The 20,923-nt window shown below is 46.2% G+C and overlaps 1 protein-coding gene and 1 long non-coding RNA gene across 2 annotated transcripts; one reads left to right on the plus strand and one right to left on the minus strand.

Annotated features, from left to right (window-relative positions):
* Positions 1–2,902: 2,902 nt before the first annotated feature.
* On the plus strand, positions 2,903–12,254 carry LOC110542387 (keratin, type I cytoskeletal 28). The gene is made up of 8 exons (XM_060386768.1): positions 2,903–3,346; positions 3,732–3,814; positions 4,712–4,868; positions 6,811–6,972; positions 7,053–7,178; positions 10,645–10,862; positions 11,641–11,696; positions 11,958–12,254. The coding sequence occupies exons 1-8, from the start codon at positions 2,903–2,905 to the stop codon at positions 12,080–12,082; spliced, it is 1,371 nt and encodes a 456-aa protein (XP_060242751.1). The 3' UTR covers positions 12,083–12,254.
* Positions 3,097–7,735, minus strand: LOC132655145 (uncharacterized). The gene is made up of 3 exons (XR_009592785.1): positions 7,280–7,735; positions 4,730–4,902; positions 3,097–3,235 (listed from the first exon to the last, which is right to left on the minus strand). It is a non-coding gene; the product is annotated as an uncharacterized LOC132655145 (long non-coding RNA).
* Positions 12,255–20,923: the final 8,669 nt, after the last annotated feature.

Consider the following 20,923-nt stretch of genomic DNA (forward strand, 5'->3'; position numbering starts at 1 on the left):
GTCACCTCCAACAAACAAGTTTTTACCCAGCACATGCCTGATATGCCTGACAGATAAAACATTCTGCATGTCTGGGTCTCCTTTGCCTAACCTGCCAATAAGGAACTGGATTAAGAGATAGCTAGGGCTCTTGATAACTTTTAAAATGTCCTGCAGTTTTGCCCGGGTCATGCATTTAAAGACCATGCCAATGTTGGCCACAGCACCAGCTGGCCAGGCTTATGGCAACTCAGGACCTGGCAACCTGGTATGACACAACCCCATACCATCTTCTCCACCTGAAGCTAAAGCCGGTCATTTCAAAGTCCCCCTTGTTCCTCCTTTCTCCTGTTCTTTCAGCCATCTTTATCCCTCCCTTCCAAGCCACTGCCTCAAGGGAAGGCTCCTTCACATTCAGCATCACTTCCCAGCTCTTACACACATCACCACCACTGCCGACACCGCTACTCTTCACTTTCCCAACCCTTACACACACACACACACACACACACACACACACACACACACACCAGCACCACCATCAGTGATAACAGCTGCCATTTATTGAAGTGTTCCACTTTCCAGGCACTATGTTTAAACATGCCCTCAGCTACCTAAACAGACTGAGAGATGGGAACTTTTCCAACTACATTTTGGCAATTTATTTGAACTTTCTCTGAAAGTCTCTCTGAAGAAAGGAAAGAAAGAAAAAGAGAAAGATTTAATGGAGAACCTATGCCTTATAGCATCAACCATTTAATGTGTCTTTCCCCTGAAATGTCCTAGCAATGCCATCGGTCAGGAGCCCCGGTCTGATCTCTCTCTCTACCCGTGCCTTGTCTCTTGCCAATTTTCAACTTCCAACTCCTCTCCCTCCTCCGGCATCACTCCTTCCATTCCCACTTCCACATACCCTTACTATGGACAAATAATATGCAACCGTATTCCCTCCATCCCCAATGCTGCACCCAGCTTTGTGCCACTTAATTCTTCTTTAATTTATGTTTGTGTGTGTTTGTGTATGTGTCTGTGTCTCTGTGTGTGTGTGTATCGGCTCTTAAGAGCTGTTTTAAAGCAAGGCCATTCCCAAGTGTTTGTTCCTTCTTCACATAGCTGTTTCCCTTCCCATCTCTCTACCAAACTGTGACGTAGACAAAGGGACCCTCACCGGAAGCTGAAAAGATGCTGCTGCCCGATCCTGGACCCTCAGCTTCCAAAACTGTCCGTTGGGTAGATCTCTTTTCTTTTTAAAACAGTCGGCTTCGGGAGTCTTGTTAAAGCAACAGAAATCAGATTAACCAAGCCACTTTAACCGACCTTCCCTCGACTTCAGCCAGGCCGTGTTCACTCTTGCCGCCTCAGTGATGGAAAGGCATGCAGTGACTTAAACTCTTCCCTTGGCTCATCTGTCCCTCTGGTACCATTTCTTCTCTCTATGTAATTATGCTGTCCGTCGCCCCAGTGGTTTTCTCTAGGAATTTCCTTGACACTCTTTTCTTCTGGTGCTGTCTTCAGATCCCCCCCAAACCTAGGTCAGCCCTGGCCGCTGTACTGTGTATTTGTTATTCTAGTATTTGACCACCTGAGGCAGAAGAATCACTTAAAGGCCAGCCTGAAAAAAAGGAGAAGGAGGAGGAGGAGGAGGAGGAGGAGGAGGAGGAAAGAAAGAAAAAGAAAAAAGAAAAATAACCCCAATTCTTTCTTTACTATCAAACGTCAATCAATTACCATTTCCTCTCAACTCCACCTTCTTCTATATATCATCATCTTCATCTCTCCCACCTGGACCACTCTTCTAACTCTGGAGTGTGCCTCATCAACTTGTTTCGACTTGATTCTTTTGCTACATTTTTTATTAAAATATAATTACAGTATTTCCCTCCATTCCCTTTCTTTCCTCCAACCCCTCCCATGCCCCCACCTCTCACCCCCACCATCACTCCCTATTAAGTTTCCAGCTTCCTCTTCTTTAATTCTTATTGTTACATACACATGCATACATATGTAAAACCCAACCCGCTGAGTCTGTTCCGGGTGACTTGCATGTTTATAGTTTCAGGGCTGACGGAGGTCTTGGATCACCAATTAGAGGCTCTCCCCTGTAGACAGACCACATCCCCTACTCTCAGAATCAAACTTGATATTTCTCTTTGTTTTTTACTTAAGATTCACTCCAAACTCCTTGGCCTAGCGCACAAAGCTAGAAAAAATTAAAATAGAAAAGATTCCGCCCCTGTCTGGAACTAATAATTCTCTAAAGATTATGGTACTATCTTTTCATTTCTACATTAGGTATCTCCACATCTTCCACATCATTGTTTAACACAGAGCATCAGACATGGTAGCCATACATTGTGGTGTTGGCCAACACGATACACAGGTGTTACAGCTGTGGAAAGAAGGGGAGATCACCAAGGTTATATTTATTTAAATGACATGGTTTTTGTTCTCATGGGGTAAAATACCTGTTTCTGTAGCTAATAGTCCTTCATCCACCTGCATAGTAATCCAGGCAGACGGGGCCCTATCTCCGTCTTGTTTGGCCTTTAACACTCGCTCAGCCCCTGCACTAGTTAATGACAGTCTGTTCATAGGGTCTCTAGATGAAAGAAAAGGATTACTCACTCAAAATTAAAAGTCAAAATAATGAACTTAATATAGAACTAAGCCCTACTTTATGTACGATAACAAATATCCTGAGGCAAGCACTGGGGGATGTTAGGCATTAATTATTTTTCAAATCATCCAATTATGCATCATTTCATGCTAATCTAAATGATGCCATTTCTCTCCCAGAAGACACTACTCAACTCCAGACAGCCCCCATACCCGTGTATAAAAGCCCACAGGCAGGTGACGTTCTGTTCTCCTTTGCAATCACAGCTGCCCACAGACAGACCGGTGGAACGTTTGCCTTGGTACCATGTCTCTCCGGTTTTCTGGCGGATCCAGGCACGTTGGCATGCAGTCTGGATCCCTCAGGCCACCCAGCGGAGGCACAGGCTTTGCTGGGAACGGTGCAGGTGGCAGTTCGGTTGCTGGCAGTGGATTTTCTTGGCCCTTGGGAGGTTCACTGGGCAGTGCTTCTGGTGGGAGCCATGCCACCGGTGCCCTGGGAAATGCCGCTGGGGTTGGCTTCGCCGGAAGTGAAGGAGGTCTCCTCTCTGGAAACGAGAAGGTCACGATGCAGAATCTCAACAACCGCTTGGCCTCCTACCTGGATAACGTAAAAGCTCTGGAAGAGGCCAACACCGAGCTAGAGAGAAAGATCAAGGACTGGCATGAGAAATATGGACCAGGATCTTGCCGAGGACTTGATCATGACTACAGCAGGTATCAGCTAACCATTGAGGACCTTAAAAGCAAGGTAAGCGAGTCAGGCATCTAAAACTTAATAACTTCCATCAGAAGCATATAGAGCCACAAAGGGAAACGCTTCTCTAATTTGTGTTTAATTTTAACAAATAATTCTTCCCATTGCTCAAAATTAGAAACCTTGAATTGTGAATTTCAATGTCGCTAAAAATGTTAATTCCACTGTTTCTTTTGAAACACGTTTATAGATAATAAATTATATTCTAAAAATAATACAATTATCTGAGAATAAATTTAAAACATTGCTACTTTTTAAGTTAAGTTCTAAACATTTTCATAATTGTGTTAAGAAATTGATTCAAAGGCTTAATTCTTTTTTTAAATAATAAATATCAAAAGCGGTTGTTCCTGTTAAACTCCCTTTTGATTTCTTCTAGATTATCTCCTCCACGGCTACTAATGCGAATATAATTCTGCAAATTGATAATGCCAGACTGGCTGCTGATGACTTCCGACTAAAGTAAGTGACAGATGACAATCCTGGCCCCCAAACCAGGCTCCTATCTGCTTATGTAGTCTATTTTTTGTTGTTGTTGTTGTTGCTGTTGTTTCCATTTTCATCTCAAGTGAAATAAATTATAACCTAAAAGAGTAAAGGAGTCACAGGATTTCTGTTACAAAATGACAGTCTATTTGAGTCAAGAGTGTTACACATTCGTTACATCCGGGGAATAGACTGTCTGCGCATCTCCATGCCCGCCTGCAGTGATGCCAAGCCCAAGGCAAATTGTTTGGTGACTATTGTTCACGCCTTAAGAATGTTAGCTTAGGTAAGATTGCAAAAAGGGATGCTTTTGCTTAACTGTGATGGACACTGGAATCTGTACAGTTGGTTAGCTGTTCATTGTCCTGCACAGAACTAGAGGAAAGGGTCTGTCTTTTCTGTGTTTAGCTGTTTTGTTTTGCTTTGCTTTGCTTTATGACAGGATCTTACTATGTAGCGCAGACTAGTCTAAAGCATTTTCTTTCCCTGGTGGGTCCTATTAAGCCAGCTGCAAGTAGTTTGATTTTGAGACTCCACAGCTACAAGAAGTCTTCTTCGTACGGAATCTCACACAGAACTTCAAAATACAGAAATAAATTAGCAATAGCTTTTTATGCGAAATACATATATATATATATATATATATATATATATATATATATATATATATTCTTAACCAGGATGTAAATCCTCCCGCCTCAGCATCCTGAGTTCTTGGATTACAGACATGGGCTACCACACGGGGCTTTTTCTGTGGATCTTTACAATATTCCGAGTCCTGATTTGGTTTCAGGTTTCCGGTTGACCTCTTCAACTTCTTGACAAGGTCTCACTTGCCCTGAAATTCATTCAAGTCCACTCCCTCCCCTCAAGGTATGAAAATGAGCTCACCCTTCACCAAAACGTGGAGGCAGACATCAACGGACTTCGGCGTGTCCTTGACGAGCTGACCCTGTGCAGGACGGACCAAGAGCTGCAGTACGAGTCCCTGAGTGAAGAGATGACGTACCTCAAGAAGAACCATGAGGAGGTAGGCAAGGCTTCACTCTAGTCCCAACACAGCCCTGCGCAGGAAGAGGGAAATTCCAGCACTAACCCAAGCTCGTGGAAATCACGCACAAAATCTGCTTGCCTCCCACATTAGAACATTAGAGGAAGGAAAGTTAGAAGGGGGCGGGGTTTGCAGCATAGCCGTGGAATAAGACGGAGCATTGGCAGGAGAGTGACCCCCAATCAAGGAAGCCAGTGGGGAGAGAAGAAAGAGCAAGCACCCGGAGAAGGGCTGGAAGCAGTGCGGGATCCACATCCCCTTAAAGACACAGCAAACTGAGGAAGGGCAGCTTTGGCAGTGCTGGGGTTGGGGTAAAAAGCCATTCTGCATTGTGATGCCCTGAAAGCATTTTCTTTCCCTGGCGGGTCCTATTAAGCCAGCTGCAAGTAGTTTGATTCTGAGACTCCACAGCTACAAGAAGTCTTCTTTGTACGGAATCTCACACAGAACTTCAAAATACAGAAATAAATTAGCAATAGCTTTTTATGCGAAATATAGATATATGTGTATATATACATACATATATCCTTAACCAGGATTTAAATGAAATCGAAATACAGTTTAAGAAAACAGAAGTAGGCCAGGCAGGGTGGTACACACCTGTAATCTCCTCGGCGCTTGGGAGGTGGAGGCAGGAAGAGGCATGTGAACTGGAGGCCAGCCTGGGCTATATAGCAAGTCCCTGTCAGAAGGGGATAGGGGAGAAAGCTGAGATATATCAGCCCTTTGAAATCAGTCCAGATGGGGGGGAAAAAAAGATTGGCCATTCAATGAGCTAGGGCAGATCACTGCTTTGCTTGAGAGCCCCGTTCTCTGACTCTGCAGACTGATAACACAAGCCCTTGGCAAACTGTGGAGTTTTGGGTGGGGGTAGGAGGACGGGAGGGGGTGGCCACTAAGACCAGGTGTTCAGGACTCAGGAGCCCTCCTGTTCTCCCTTCTGACCAGACCCCGGCCTGCATGTTTCTCTCCACTCTGTGCTTCAGCGTTCCCATCTGTGAAGGGGCTGTTGCCCCCCATCAAGATGCTCAGACTTGCCGTGCACGCTCAGAGCAGTGTCTGGCAAGCAATCACCACTCAATAAGTGACAGCTAGTGTCCCTCGGGTGAAAATGTCCACAATGGCTGGGGGCTGGGGGAGGGGGGGAGGGGCTGGGTTCTCCACCGCTCTAGTCTCATCGACCCTGACGGTTGGCAATTATTTGTAGAGTAAGTTCTCTGGTCTTCGTAATCTTTTCTTAATCTTTTTGTTTTTTTTAAATGGCAGGTGTGGTTGCCTTTTCTTTTTTAATTACATTTTATTGGTTTCTGTGGGAAGAACCAGGTACGTGCCACAGTATGGCTGTGGAGGTCAGAGGTCAGGAGCTGGTTTTCTCCTTCCACCCCCGGAGGGCTGGGCATTGAACTCAGGTTGTTTGGCAGAAAAACCTTTACCGGTTGAACCATCTTACTGCCCACTGGTATGCTTGGGCTTGGTGTAGTAGCTCAACTCTTTCCTTTCTTGTAGCCTTCGCTGTCTTGAAACTCACTCTGTAGCCCAGACTGGCCTTGAACTCACAGAGATCCACCTGCCTCTGCCTCCCAAGTGCTGGGACTAAAGGCTTGCGCCACCACCAGGCTGGTGGCTCAATTTTATAATCCAAGCATTTGTGTGGCTGAAGCTGGACGGTTCCCAAATTCAAGGCCTAACCTGGATTGCACGGTAAATTTATCTCATAAAAACAAGGATTGGATAGATGGAAAGAAGGAAGGAAGGAAAGATGGATGGATGGAAAGATAGAAGGAAGGAAGGAAAGATGGATGACTAACACAGATGAGCACAGATTAAACAGCACCCATAAATTATGCATTATGCTGGGGCCTTTGGGACCTCTAAACGCTTCTCAGGTGCCATGTGGACAGTCACTTGCTTTTCGCTCCAGGAAATGAAGGTTCTGCAGTGCGCGGCCGGGGGCAACGTGAACGTGGAGATGAACGCGGCCCCCGGCGTGGACCTCACGGTCCTGCTGAACAACATGCGAGCCGAGTACGAGGCTCTGGCGGAGCAGAACCGCAGGGACGCCGAGGCCTGGTTCCAGGAAAAGGTGAGGGGAGCCAGCCCTGCTCTGCCCATCGCACCCTCGCAGGCCAGACTGAATGTGACCCTGGGTGCCCTGCCTTCCAGAGCGCCACGCTGCAGCAGCAGATCTCCAACGACTTGGGCGCAGCCGCCTCGGCCAGGACGGAGCTGACAGAGCTAAAGCGCGCGCTGCAGACCCTGGAGATTGAGCTGCAGTCCCTCTCGGCAACGGTAGGTGACGGCTGGGAGTGAGCGGCAAGGAGCCAGCTCCCTGATTCCCAGAAACCCAAGGGAAGTCCTTCCTTTCTTTCCTATAACAAACGCTTACCTACCGGAAGAGGGCGGGGGAGAGAAGAGAGCAGAAAACTCATCCCGGGAGGCAGAAAGAGAGGCGGGGTCTTCCTCGCAGACTTCTTGACACCGCCAACTATTCCTTCCTTCCTGGTTGGCGCCCAGAGCTCGCTTTGAGCATAGTTCATTTCAGTCCCCAGAGTGTGCAGTGTTGTTTCAGTTTAAAAAAAAAAAAAAAAAACCTTAAGGGGCGGGACCAGCTATTTGTCCACACGGGTCAAGACAGGTCACACCATCATCCTATTAAGAGAGGTTAAGTCATATCAAGAGAGGTTACGCAGGGCTGCAGAGATAGCTCTGCTATTAAAAGACCCTGTTCCTGCAGCGGACACAAATCCAACCCCAGCACCCACGTGGAAGTTAACAACTATCCGTAGCTCCAGCCTCGGGGCATCCGGTACCCTAGTCTGTCTTCTGTGAACACTGCATACATGACGTGCACATACATGTACATACGTGCAGGCAAAACACCCAGACACATAAAATATATGTATGTGTGTATATATATATATATATATTTTTTTTTTTTTTTTTAAGAAAGCTTTTTAAACACACCAACCCGGACATGGGCACTATGTCCCTTCACCCCCACAAAGTAAAGCTCTCATCCCACAGCACACACACCCCAGAGCCCAGGAGGACCATCTGGGACAGCTAGAAGATTTCCATGGTTGCCATGGAGACAACCTAGTTGGAAAGCCTGCTCCCCGTCACGACTGTGAGCTGGCAGCATCCAAAGGGCTTGACTTTGAGAACTCCCGGCCAGCACGTGGCCCGAGGATTCCCCATCTTCGTAAGGGGTTTCGTAACCTCTGAGGACCCTGGGGTGTCATGTGAACTAAGAAATAGCTGCTCTGCAAATCGCAACAGTGAGCCGGCCGCGATGGCTCGGTAGACTAGAAGAATCTCTTGATGTGGCCACCCTAAAAACACAGCCCCAGTGCTCCATCACTGTGCAGTATTTAGACGGAAGATGTGTCCTTAACGTTGGCTGAGCCCCCAGCTTACCCAGCATGCCCCTCTTCCCCTCACCCTCAGCACAGACTGCTCTCTAGCATATCCTCTTGCATATTCCTCTTGCATATCCTGTCTTCCCTGAAACCATCAGAATCCTGCATAATGTAGGAGAAAAAAAAAAACAGGGTAGGAAATAAATTCTCAAAGTTCCTCATCAGAATTGTAAGCATTTTCACATGGAAGCAATGATGTCATGAAGCAATTAGATTCGAGGCTCAGATCAACCCATACTGGGAGTTAGGCTTTGGGATCAGGAAATAATCACACACACACACACACACACACACACACACAGACATCCATCTAACAGTCAATATAACCAAATTATAGAGTAATGCTGGTAACCTAGCTTTCATACCTGAGATTCTTCGGTCAGGATAAATTCTAAGTTCATTTTCCCACAAGCAGAACACAGGTCAGTTATAGGTTGGGGGTTATCTACAGTAACATCCACATGTTTGCTTCCTGTGTTATGCAGACTTCCAGGTTCTTCTAGTTCTCTCCTGTCAGCACCCAACTTTCCCAGAAGGCAGCTAAGAGAGATGCTGGCCCCTCCGGCTTTCCAGGGCATTAAGCCATCTTATAAAAGAATCAGGAAGTAGCCTTTAGGTAAACCCCTCCCTGGTAAACCCCTCTACTTGTTAATGGCCACCTTCTGCTTGAACGCTCCCGGAGAGCCCCGCAGCCTCTCCGAATGCAGCGGCCAGCCTAAGTCAGCATCCTAAGAGTCTCAGCCCCGTTGGACCCAGGCCTGCCTGTTACGATGACTCTCTTCCTCCATCACTCCTTCTTTGCAGTCCTAGGACTGAACTGATACATCATCTGTTTGGCGATATGCAAGACTATCCTTAAAATTCTAATGCTACTATTGCAATAAAGAAGAGTAAGCTAGGTTGCTGGGAGATAGCTCAGTTGGTAAAAATGTTTGCCAGGCAAACACAGTGATGTGACTTTGAGTTGTGGGACTGGTGTTTTAAAAAAAAAAAAAGTCAGGCATGACAGCATGACCTTTTAATCCCAGCACTGGGAAATAGGGACAGGAGGATCCCTCGGACTCACTGATCAGCCAGTCTAGCTGAATCAGTGAGCCCCAGGCTGCCTCAAAAGAAAAAAAAAAAACAGAAGTAGATACCACCTGAGGAATGACAAACGCGCACTCGCACGCACATGCACACGCACACACACAAATACGTACAGAAAGATTTTTAAAAAGCATTTAAAAATAAAATGCATCTACTATGTAAACACTTGAACCAAACTGCCTCCAAAAACCCCAGCCAGAGGCTTGTGTCTCCCTTGAATAGAGGCTTTATTTCCTGTGACGTAAGGGCAGTAGCCATGCCACACGAGAAGAAAAGGAGAATGAAAGAGTGGAAGAGGCAGTAGACGTTCTGACGATGATTAATATCAGGAGTAATGACTGCCTGGGCATACATATATTTACATATGACGAGACAAAGACGGAGATTACCGTACTTGCATCAGGGATCATGTGGCAGGGCAAATTACAGTCTATAGAAAGAGAGGAAGTAGGACATTCAGTAGTGCGGACACAATGACCTGCTTGTTATGAGCGCTGGCCTTGACAGCCTACCCTGCTAAAGGCTTCATTCCGTCTTAACCGCTTTTAAAGGAAGACTCTGGTGAATGACGGAAAATCAAGAATGGGTTAGAGAAAAATAAAACAAAACAAAAACAAACAAAAAACAAAACAAGAGCCCAGGAGGGCTAGGAATAGGAAGGAGTAAGATTTTGATATAACTTGAAAACAATTTTAAAGTATAAATCGCCCTGTGTGGATTTCTCACTGTGCTGTCCTCCAAAAGTGCTTTAATATACAAGTTGTTCTTTAAAAAAAAAAAGAAAAAAGAAAATGTTACCAAAATCTTAACAGTCAAATATCTTGCAGGGGGGCAGTGAGATGGCCCAGTGGGTGAGGGCACATGACTGGAGTTTGGTCCCAGGGACCCATTAGGTGGAAGAAAAGAACCAGTTCCTGCAGGTTGCCCTCTGACCCCCATGTTTGCTGTGGCACATGCCAACACACCACACGTGCACACACGTGCACATGCGTGCACACACACACACACGCACGCACACACAGACACACACGAGTAAATGTTAAAAATGAATAAAGTCTTGGGGGTGGGGGGCTAAAGATCTTATCCCTTGCCAGGTCATTCAGCGCCTGTTCAGGCTCCGCCTTCCGTCTCATTGTGACCAGCCCCTAACATCCCCGGGGAGTGGTCCTGCAGGATGCTGAGAAACCCAGGGCCCGGGTACCCCTCTCTCTCTCCTTCATCTCTTGCTGTGATCTTTGATGCCACAGAAACACTCCCTGGAGTGCTCCCTGGCCGAGACGGAGGGCAACTACTGCTCGCAGCTGGCCCACATTCAGGCGCAGATCGGCGCCCTGGAGGAGCAGCTGCACCAGGTCAGGACGGAGACCGAGGGCCAGAAGCTGGAACACGAGCAGCTGCTGGACATCAAGGCCCACCTGGAGAAGGAGATCGAGACCTACTGCCGCCTCATAGACGGAGACGAGAAGTAAGATCTTGCTCTATCCCTTAGCCTTCCACACTTTCAGCCTGTTTTTCTCCTGTGTGTCCTTCCCCCCCTCGGTGGGTAAAGTGCTTGACCCAGGAGAACCTGACTTTGACCCCCAGCGCCTATATGGATGCTGGGTGTGGTGGCTCTGAGCCTGGAACTCCATCCCTGGGGTCAGGGTAGAGACCGGGTGCTGGGTGCTCACTGGCCAGCCAGTGAGCTGATGTGTGAGCTGGCTCAAAAACTGTGGTGGAGGGGACAGAGAGACCGCTGAGATGCTCTCCCGGGGGACAGGGTTCAGTTTCAGCACCTGCAGGATTCACACCAGTCCAAAACTCCAGATCTTGGGAGACTGGTGCCTTCTTCTGGCCTCCAAGCGAACTGCATGCATGTGGTAAACATGCGTACATGTAGCCAAAATACTCATACATGTAGAATACAAAAATAAAATAAAATAAACCTCTCTTTAAAGCTAAGCTTGAGAGCAACAGAGGAAGATTCCTGATGCCAACCTGCACACACCCACACTCACAAACACACACGCTCTCACATACGTACACATTCACACACTCACCCACATACTCACACACATTCACACACACACCATCACAATCACCACCACCAAAAAGGAAAAAAAAATCCTCTCTTCCTGCTCCTGCACACAAAATCATCTTTTCTTCAATCGTGGAAACTGAGCTCTTTTGAGTCGTTCTGTCCATGAAAGTTTCCTAAGTGATAATACACACTAACATAAAAAATAACCTTTTCTGCCTTCCAGTTCCTGCTCCAGCTCAAAGGTCTTTGAATCCGGAAGCTCGGGGAATACATCCAAAGGTAACAAAACCTCACGCTGTTTCTACAGCGGAAAATCCCTTTTCCATCAACGGCTCTCACTCACGGTAGCAAGCCTACAGCTGAGCAGCTTTCAGCAAAGTGCTCTGAACTGGAAATGTTCCCCCGGACACGCCAAAACCTTCAGATAGACCCCTCACCCTCCCCAGGGCGCGCGCCGCAGGGTGTGGAGCCAAACAACTGTGCCCTTCGTCACGTGATCTCTGGGGTGGGGCGGGGTTTGCCCTGTGCTTTCTTCTCTAGATGGATCCAAAACCACCCTGGTGAAGACGGTGGTTGAAGAAATAGACCAGCGTGGCAAGGTTCTGTCATCGCGGATTCAGTCCATCGAGGAGAAGATGGCGAAGATGGGCAATGGCAAAGCTTGAGCAGAGGGGCCCCTTCTAGGGGGCGGAGCCAGCACAGCCGCCCTGTCCTGAACCAGCGCGGGGAGAACCGGAACGCTAAGGCAGAGGGAGACCTTTTCTTGGGCACTTTCAAAGGATGCTGGGTGTTGTTCATGTCCCAAAAAAAAAAAAAAAATAAAGTAAAATAATTGCCGGGCACACACTTCCGTCTGCTGGTGATTGACAACGGGCTGTGGCTTATGGTGGAAAAACCTTTGCGTTGAATTTCGCTCTAGTTTTTGATAACTACCGATACGATCACGCGGCATTTAAATATTAGATACTCGCTAGGCATGATCTTCAAATTCCACCACGTCAGTAAACCTGTGGGCTTACCAAGTGAGTAAACTTTGGGGACGTTCAGGAAATTCCCCTGCTGGGGCTGGAGAGATGGTTGTGCTTCCTGAGGACCCGGGTTCAGTTCCCAGCACCTACACGGCAGTTCACCTCTGCCATCCAGTTCCAAAGCTTCTGACACCTTATACCTGCAGGCAAAACGCCAATGAACATAAAATGAAAATGTTTTTTAAAAAAATTAAAAAAACAACCCTCCTGCAACTGACACATTCCACCACTAGATGGCGCATGCTCATTATTTTTTTTTCCAAGAATTACCTTGCGCTCACCCACAAACTTTCTAGGATACCATTCCCAACTAAACACACACACACACACATCTCTGAAAAGATCTACCTCAATCAAGGGAGTGTTGACTTTTCCAGGAGAGATTATAGAAGCTTTTTCCCAAGAAGGCCCAGACAAAAATATTTTAGGCATTGCAGACCGTAGGTTTATTGCCACTACTCAGCTTTATAGTTGCTGCTAACAGGAAGAGCCCTAGACTGATGGACACAACTACATTCCGGTAAAACTTTATTTAGAGGTGCTGAGATTTCTGAATTGCAAATTTAACGCTTCATAAAAGGTTACTCTTTCCACGGTTTCCAAGCGTTTAGAATGTAAAGGCCGGGAACTGGAGAGATGGCTCAGTGGTTAAGAGCATTGTTTGCTCTTCCAGAGGACTTGGGTTCAATTCCCAGCACTCACCAGTAGCTCACAAACATCTGAAACTCAGTTTCCAGAGGATCTAATGCCCTCTTTGGGCTCCTCAGGCACCAGGCACTTACGAGGTACACAGACACACATGCAGGCAAAACCCCATACGCTTAAAATGTAAAAGCCACCTTAGGGCTGCTCAAAAACACGTGACAGGGAGGCCTTCAACCCCTCCCCAAGACTGGCATTAAGGCTCAAAATCTCATGATGCGTGTGACCTCTGAGGTCACCACATTGCTCTGCCTTAGTTTAAAAATTTGCTCTTTTACTTCTCAAGTGTCTTCCTGATTTCATTGAAAAGCTCCATCCACCCAACAGCCCAAGAGCACCATGGGGGTTCAAATGAGTAGAGAAAACAAATACTCACTAATTCTCTGTCAGGTTCACCACGTGAAGCAAGTTCTAGAAGTTATGAGGAGATGACCTCCAAACACTCAGGAACCTGCTGTATAACTTGAAAGACTCGGTGTGAAATTAAAATGAAAATATGAGGTTCCCAGGTTCAAAACTCATGGCATTGGAGATTCTAGAATATGATGCTCTTTCTTACATCTCGCTCTGTAGACCAGGCTGGCCTCAAACTCAGGTATCTGCCTGCCTCTGCCTGTGCTGGGATTAAAGGCATGCACCACCACCATTCCTGGCTCTTTTAATTGTGTTCTTGGTTAATCCTGGGGTTTTTATGCTTTTGGTTTAGGGAAGGTTTTTTTGTTTGATTGGTTGGTTGGTTTTTTTTTTTAATTTTTCCCCTTTGTTTCAGCTTTTGTTTTATGGCCTTTTGCTATTAATAGTCAAAGTAAGAGAAAAATTAAAGTGATCACATGTTTTCCACCTGTTCTTATGCCATGCAATTCTAATTTTAAGTCAAAACACCAAAATTATATAATCTGTATCTTATGGCTCACATGTGCATATGTGTTTTGCTCTTACCAAACAAAAGAAACAGTAAAATGAACTTAACTATTTTTATTTCACTCTGTTGCTGTTGTTTGGTTTGGTCTGGGTTTGAGTTTTTTGTTTGGTTTGGGTTTTGTTGTTGCTGTTGTCATCGTCGTTGTTGTTGTGTGCTGTTCGTTTGTTTTTGCTTAGTTTTGTATAGCCTTGGTTATCCTAGAACTCACTATGTAGGGCAGACTGGCCGCAAACTCAAACGCTCTGCCTGCTTTTGCTTCTCGGGTGTTGGGATTAAAGTCAAGCACTACCACACCCAGCTATCAACTTCAAAAAAGTTCATATATACAGATTCTTCAGTCATTCCATGAATGACATTTGAAGAAAATTCTGGTTTGCATGGGAAGCCTGGTTTCCTGGGATTGCCAGACCTCCAGCTTACTCCATCTCGGAGGCTATATACCAAACATTTACCCACCTTAGGCATGGCTGGACTCCCATCATATCATGTCTGGTTAACCCATCACTGTTAACCAGAATCCAGTATGCTGGGCCCCACCTATGCTATGTGTAGAGGCGGGAGAAACCACTGCAGACAAAGGGTTCAAATACTCTCCTGTGTACCTGCATGCCCCGCGGTCCATCAGAATCCACTCTACAGAGAACAAGTTTGAAGATGCAATGACTGAGAATTTCAAGTTAGCGACAAAGAACGCTGACCGCTGACCGAGCACAGGACTCACCTAACAGTTTTTGTGTCTGTAGCCTCAGAGGAACGCCTACCTTGCGGGTGTGCTCAGAGGCCCTTCATCTTTTCAGACACTGCGTGGGATTTCCTTTATGCAGGAAGGCCCAAGAAGGCTCAGCCAGTACAGGATGCATTTTGTGGCGAGAGCGCTGTCGACCCACAGAAGGGCTCAAAGGAAAGCAAAACTCTCTAACCCTGAACCTTTTGCTGAAGAAATAACTCAGAATTCCCCAGGTGTCTCTTCACAACGTGATAGATAATAGAGTTAACCCCGGGGTGGGTTTCCTTAGAGTTCTGTTGATTTCACGGGGTGTGAGGAAACGCTCCGAGCTCAGACTTTAGATCTGTTCTTCCTAGAAAATGACTGGGCCATTCAGTCCTGCGGTTCCCTGTTCATAGCAGAAATTAGGACACTTGGGCTCTGACAGAGTTCTGCTAAGGGACTCTTCCCCCTCCCACTTCACTTTGCTGTAGTTGCGGGTTTGTATACTTCAAGGTTCTGAAGCTCTGAAAGAGAAGGAATTCCACCACTCTGCTTGGACAGTCAGTTGGTTGATTGGTGTGTGTGTGTTGTTGTTGTCATCGTCTTGGGATTTGTTGTTGTTAAGACATGATCTCATACCCCAGGCCTGCCTGCAACTCACTGTTTTAACTTAGGCCATCATCAGACTCATAGCAATCCCCCTGCCTCATTACTGGGAGTGCAGACATAAACCATCACATCTGGCTTTCAGCAGTTAGTTGTTACAAAGGGGATCACAGCCGTCCGAGATGTGTGGGAGGCCCTCGAAGGAAGTAAATCACCTCTGGCTTCCTGGAAGTGGCTCCCGGGGGGCAGTCTGTGCTATTTCATATGCTCTGGAGTCGTGGTTGGCAATACTGTGAGACTGTGTGGCTGTAGAAAATAACCTTTCTCTGGACACTGGTTCTCCCTGAACTTCACATTTCCTGGGAATATGTCTTATTTCTGTTAGCTCATTCTCAGCTTTTTTTAGTTTTTTTTTTTCTTCTATCGCTTTTAATGCATTTTAGGTGATTTTGAAGTGGTAGATGATATATCTTAATCTCTTTGCAGGCACAAAACGTTTTCACTTCATACAGGAATTCTATCCATTTCTATGCTTTCTTATTCGTGTGTATTCACATTTTTGTGGGATTTTACCTCCCTTGGTGTCTTTTGCTCTTTTTTTTTTTGTCTGTTTGTTTGTTTTGTTTTTTGTTTTTTCAGGCAATTAGTCCTTATTTTCTAAAGTGAGGTACAATTCCAAATGAGTTTTCTAACTTCTCAGAGTTCTCTTTGCTCTTGCTTAGATGCAGGGATCCAAAATTGTTAGCCTTGGGCAGGAGAGATGGTTTAGTGTTTTGTTTTGTTTTGTTTTGTTTTGTTTTGTTTTGTTTTGTTGTTGCTTTGGTTTGGTTTTGAAGTTTTACAAGACAGGGATTCTCTCTGTGTAGTCCTAGCTGTCCTGGGAACTTGCTGTACAGACCAGGCTGGCCTCATGCTCAGAGATCTGTCTGCCTCTGCCTCCTGAGTGCTGGGATTAAAGGTGTGTGCCGCCACGGGCCAGCATGCTTCAGTGGTCCAAAGCACACAGTGTTCTTCCAGATGATGTGAGTTTGGTCCTCACAACTCTATGGGATGTTTACAGCTACCTGTAACTACAGCTCCAGGGGATCCAGTGTCCTCTTCTGGTTTCCCAGAGCATCTTCACTAAAGTGCAAATACATAGGCACACACATATAAACACAATTGGAAAGAGAATAAACATTTACCAAAAAAAAAAAAATGTTTAAAAAGAGGCAGACACATAGAGCAATTGAATACAAGGACCCAGAAATAGACCTACACAGTCACTTAATGTCTGACAAAGGTACCAATAACACATGTGGGAGAAAAGACAGCCTTTTCAATGAATTCTCTTTAAAAAAAAAAAAGATAGCCACAAGCAGAACAAAACCAAATTACAGTGTCTCTCCTTGGGGGAAAAAAATCAATTCAAAATGAAGCAAACGAAGTTCTGAATGTCTGGCCTAAAACCTTGAAATGTCTAGCGGAAGCACATTAAAAATCTAAGTTTGGGAAAAGACTTTTTGATAAAACTCCACCAGCTCCAAGAATAATTGACAGATGGGATTCCATCAAAATTCAAAGCCTCCTGCATTACAGAGGAGGAAAGAATCAGGGGAGGAAAAGCATTCTACCGAGCCAGAGAAAACCTGTGTGAGTCACATCTGATCAGGGATTAGCATCTAGAATCTGCAAATCACTAGGAAAAACTAACCATTCAAAACCAAAGTGCCGGGCATGGTGGCACACAGCTTTAATCCCAGCACTCAGGAGGCAGAGGCAGGCAGACCTCTGTAAATTCAAGGCCAGCCTGGTCCACATAGCCAAGTTCCAGGCAGCAAGAGCTGTATGGTGAGACAATGGAAAATCTACAAGTTAGTTGAGCCTAAAAGGAGCCAAAGGGCAGCAGATTGGACCTGTCAGAGAAGGTATGTCAAAGGTCGGAATGGACCAAGGAGACAGAAGCAGACAGATTCCCGTGAGTCTGAAGTCAGCCTAGTCAGCACTGTGAGTTCTGGGCCATGTGGGGCTTTATACAGTGAGCCCCCGTCTAGAGGGAGCTGGAAAAGAATCTAGGGCTTACAGTTTTTCAGTTTGAGGGCTTGGGCTTGGACTTGGGTTGGGGAGGCGATTTCATACATACATGTATCTTACAAATTTTGGTCATTTCTGACCTCCATCATCCTCTTAACACCCCACTCCCTCTCCCACTCACACCCGTCTCTTTCCCAGCAAGTCCCTCTCCAGCTTCGATGTCGTGTGTGTGTGTGTGTGTGTGTGTGTGTGTGTGTGTGTGTGTGTGAGAGAGAGAGAGAGAGAGAGAGAGAGAGAGAGAGAGAGAGAGAGAGCACCACCGGGTCTAATTTGGGTTGCTTTCATGGGCACGAGAGAAGCATTATTTCCTGGAGCCTGGCTGCATTACTGAATCAAATGTCACCACTCACCTGCAGTAGCCATTAGCCACCTATTGCCCCTTAGGGAGGAGTGAGGTCTCGTGAGTCCCTGCGACAGCCATGATGACAGGTTGACAGGCACAGACTTGTTCTCCCCCCCCATGTGGGGAACCAGAACTGCAGTAAGTCTGAGTACAATAGCAGCTGTCAAGTTCAGGAGACACCGTTCCATAGCGCTCCTCCCTACCGCTTGGCTTGCTCGGACCATCCACGCCCTCTTCCAGGATGTCCCCTCAGCCTTGAAGGGGATGACACAGAGGTCCCACTTAAAGCTGAGGGCTCACAGTCACCTCATCAGCATTTTGACCAGTTGTGAATCTCTGAACTGTCACATTGCATAAATAAATGAGCCTCACTGCTGAAGGTGGAGAGCGCCACTGACCCATAGGTGTAAGTAGAGCAATTTAGAAGGCAGTTGGGAAACAGTGACCGTTTAGCAAAACAATAGTAATGGGCTCCGCCCCAGGGCCTGTGAACTCCCCAGCCACAAGCTCTTGACTGGGTTTGCAGAACCAGGCATGAGGGTTTACAGACGCAGGGATGACTTCACACCTGGTCTTTTTCAACAGTCACTTGTCCATTGACATCACTTGTAGTTCCTTCACTCCCTGTACATTAAAGGTGTGTGTGTTTGTGTGTGTGTGTGTGTGTGTGTGTTTTGTATAGACTTCCTTGTAATTTCATGATTGTTGGTCTTTCATGTTCCACAGACTATAGTTAACATTGATTCCTGGTCTTCTGTCCTTGTTTCTTCATCTGTTTGTTTAGTTTGCTTGAAACGTGTCTTTAGGGATCTTGTGGGGCCTGCCCTGAAATGGCGTCTCTTGGGTATTACAGAATATCACTAACTTCGTTTTGACCATGTGTATACATGTTCGCACGTCTGCAGGTAAACAGGTGCATTCATGTGTTCCTTGTGAACACTATCCACCTTTTTGTCTTTTTCAAGACAGGGTCTCCCTGTGTAGCCTTGGCTGTCATGAAACTCTGTCTGTAGACCAGGCTGGCCTTGAACCCGGAGAACCAACTGCCTCTGTCTCTCAAGTGCTGGGATTAAAGGCATGAGCCGCCACCACCTGGTTCTCCACATTTGACATCTATTCTCTCTTTGGCCTAGGACTCACCCATTCAGCCAGGCTGCCGGCTGTCGGGCTGTCGTCCTGTCTCTGCATCTCCTTCACTGAGGTTGCAAGCACATGCTACCACACCTGGCTTCTTCCCGTGGGTGCCAGGGCCAAACTCAGGCCCTTGACGTGTTTTGCCAACTGTTCCAACTCCCCAGCTCTACTAATTTAAATTTGGAGTTGATGCATTGGACCTTTTCAGACCATGGGAGTATTAACCTGGTTTCCTAAGTGCCCTCATCTTCCTTAACATCAAAAATCATTTTTACCAGGCTAGGTGTGGTGGCACACACCTTTTATCCGAGTGTAGAAATATGGCAATAGTTGGGACTTTTTCTAGTGCCCACCCTAGCTCCCAAAATTAATGACACAGAGACCTGTTAGATTTATTCAACAAGCATTAAGCTCTCTGACTGTGTTCTAACAGTTATGCTAGTCTGGCTCCCTCCCAGCCACCTGCGCTTTTACTTTCCATCTCAGTCTTTCCTCGGCCTTCTGCTGTAACTCTCTGTCCTTGTGGCTAACTTCTCCTCAAAGAGGCTTCTTCCTCTACCTGTCTATCTATCTATCTATCTATCTGGCTGGCTATCTGAGACCCCCAGACTGAGAACAAAAGTCCTGCTAGCTCTCTCCTCTGCCCAGTCATTGGTTCATAAGCTTCTTTATTAATCAGAGATAACTGGGGAACAATGTTTACACAACACTGAGTCCGGAGATTCTTCATAGAAATGACAATGCCAACTCCAGAATGGAACCAGATCTCGGGGCACAGAAATCAGCACTTGAGCAGAGGCAGGTGGATCTCCATGAGTCTGAGACCAGCCTGGTCTACATCAAAGTGCCAGGCCAGTCGGGCTCACAGAGACCCTGTCTCTCTCTCTCTCTCTCTCTCTCTCTCTCTCTATATATATATATATATATATATATATATATCCACTAAAAACTTCACTATTCAAAGCACCCCCTTCTTATTAAGCCAAGGTTGTACTTGATTGAGTGATTGGTTGATTGAGTGATTGAGACAGGTTGGCCTCAACTTGATACAGTTCCCCTGCCTCAGCTTTCTAAGTGTTCTAAGTGGAGCAGGCCAGCACAGAGACCTAATAGATTTATTCAACAAGGTTTATTCAGCTTATCAGCTTATGTTCTTAAAGGGCTGCTGCTTCTTCTTCTTCTTCTCCTTCTCCTTCTTCTTCTTCTTGAGGTTTTTTGTTTGTTTGTTTGTTTGTTTGTTTTTGTCAGCCCACTACTAAAGTTTTATTTTGGAAATTTAGTGGAATTACCCATTGTTTTGTTTGTTTATTTGTTTGCTGTTATTGTTTCAGTTTGGTTTTTGGGAGACTGGATCTCCTGTAGCCCATGCTGACGTCAGGATTCCAAGGAGGACCCTGAATCTTCTGGTCTTCCAGCCTCCCCCTTCTGAGGGCTGCGACTACAGGCATTTACTACCGCATCTGGGTTATGTGTTATTAGGGCCAGAGCTCTGGGCTCACACAGGAAGGGCAATCACACAACACATTCAACTGAGCTACAGTCCCAGGCCTGCAAGTTAATTTTTTTTAACTCAAACAGCTCTCTTGTGTGTGTGTGGGGGGGGGGGGAGTATAGAGATGCCTCAGTGGATAAAATGAGCTGGACCTCCAGAACCCACGTAACAGCAGAGCACAGCAGGGTACACCTGTAGTCACGCCAGCTCGGCCGTGCATGCCTGTTACCCCAACTCTGGGAATACAAAGACTGGTGAATGTTTGGAGCTTGCTGGTAGCCAGTGGAACCCGAATCAGTGACCTCTGGGCTTAGCAAAAGACTGTGGCTCAAAAATTAAGTTAGAGAAGAAATGGAAGAACAGCATCCCCTGACTCTTAATCCTCACACACGTTTTTTTTATAAATTCAAAGCTTTTCTTGTGTCGGCTGTTCTGTTTTGATATGCTCTAACCGTTTTCTGAGTGTGTAATGTAATGTTTTGTTACTTCTAAAGTTA

This window comes from Meriones unguiculatus, chromosome 7, assembly GCF_030254825.1.
Source record: "Meriones unguiculatus strain TT.TT164.6M chromosome 7, Bangor_MerUng_6.1, whole genome shotgun sequence".
In the NCBI taxonomy this organism is placed as follows: domain Eukaryota; kingdom Metazoa; phylum Chordata; class Mammalia; order Rodentia; family Muridae; genus Meriones; species Meriones unguiculatus.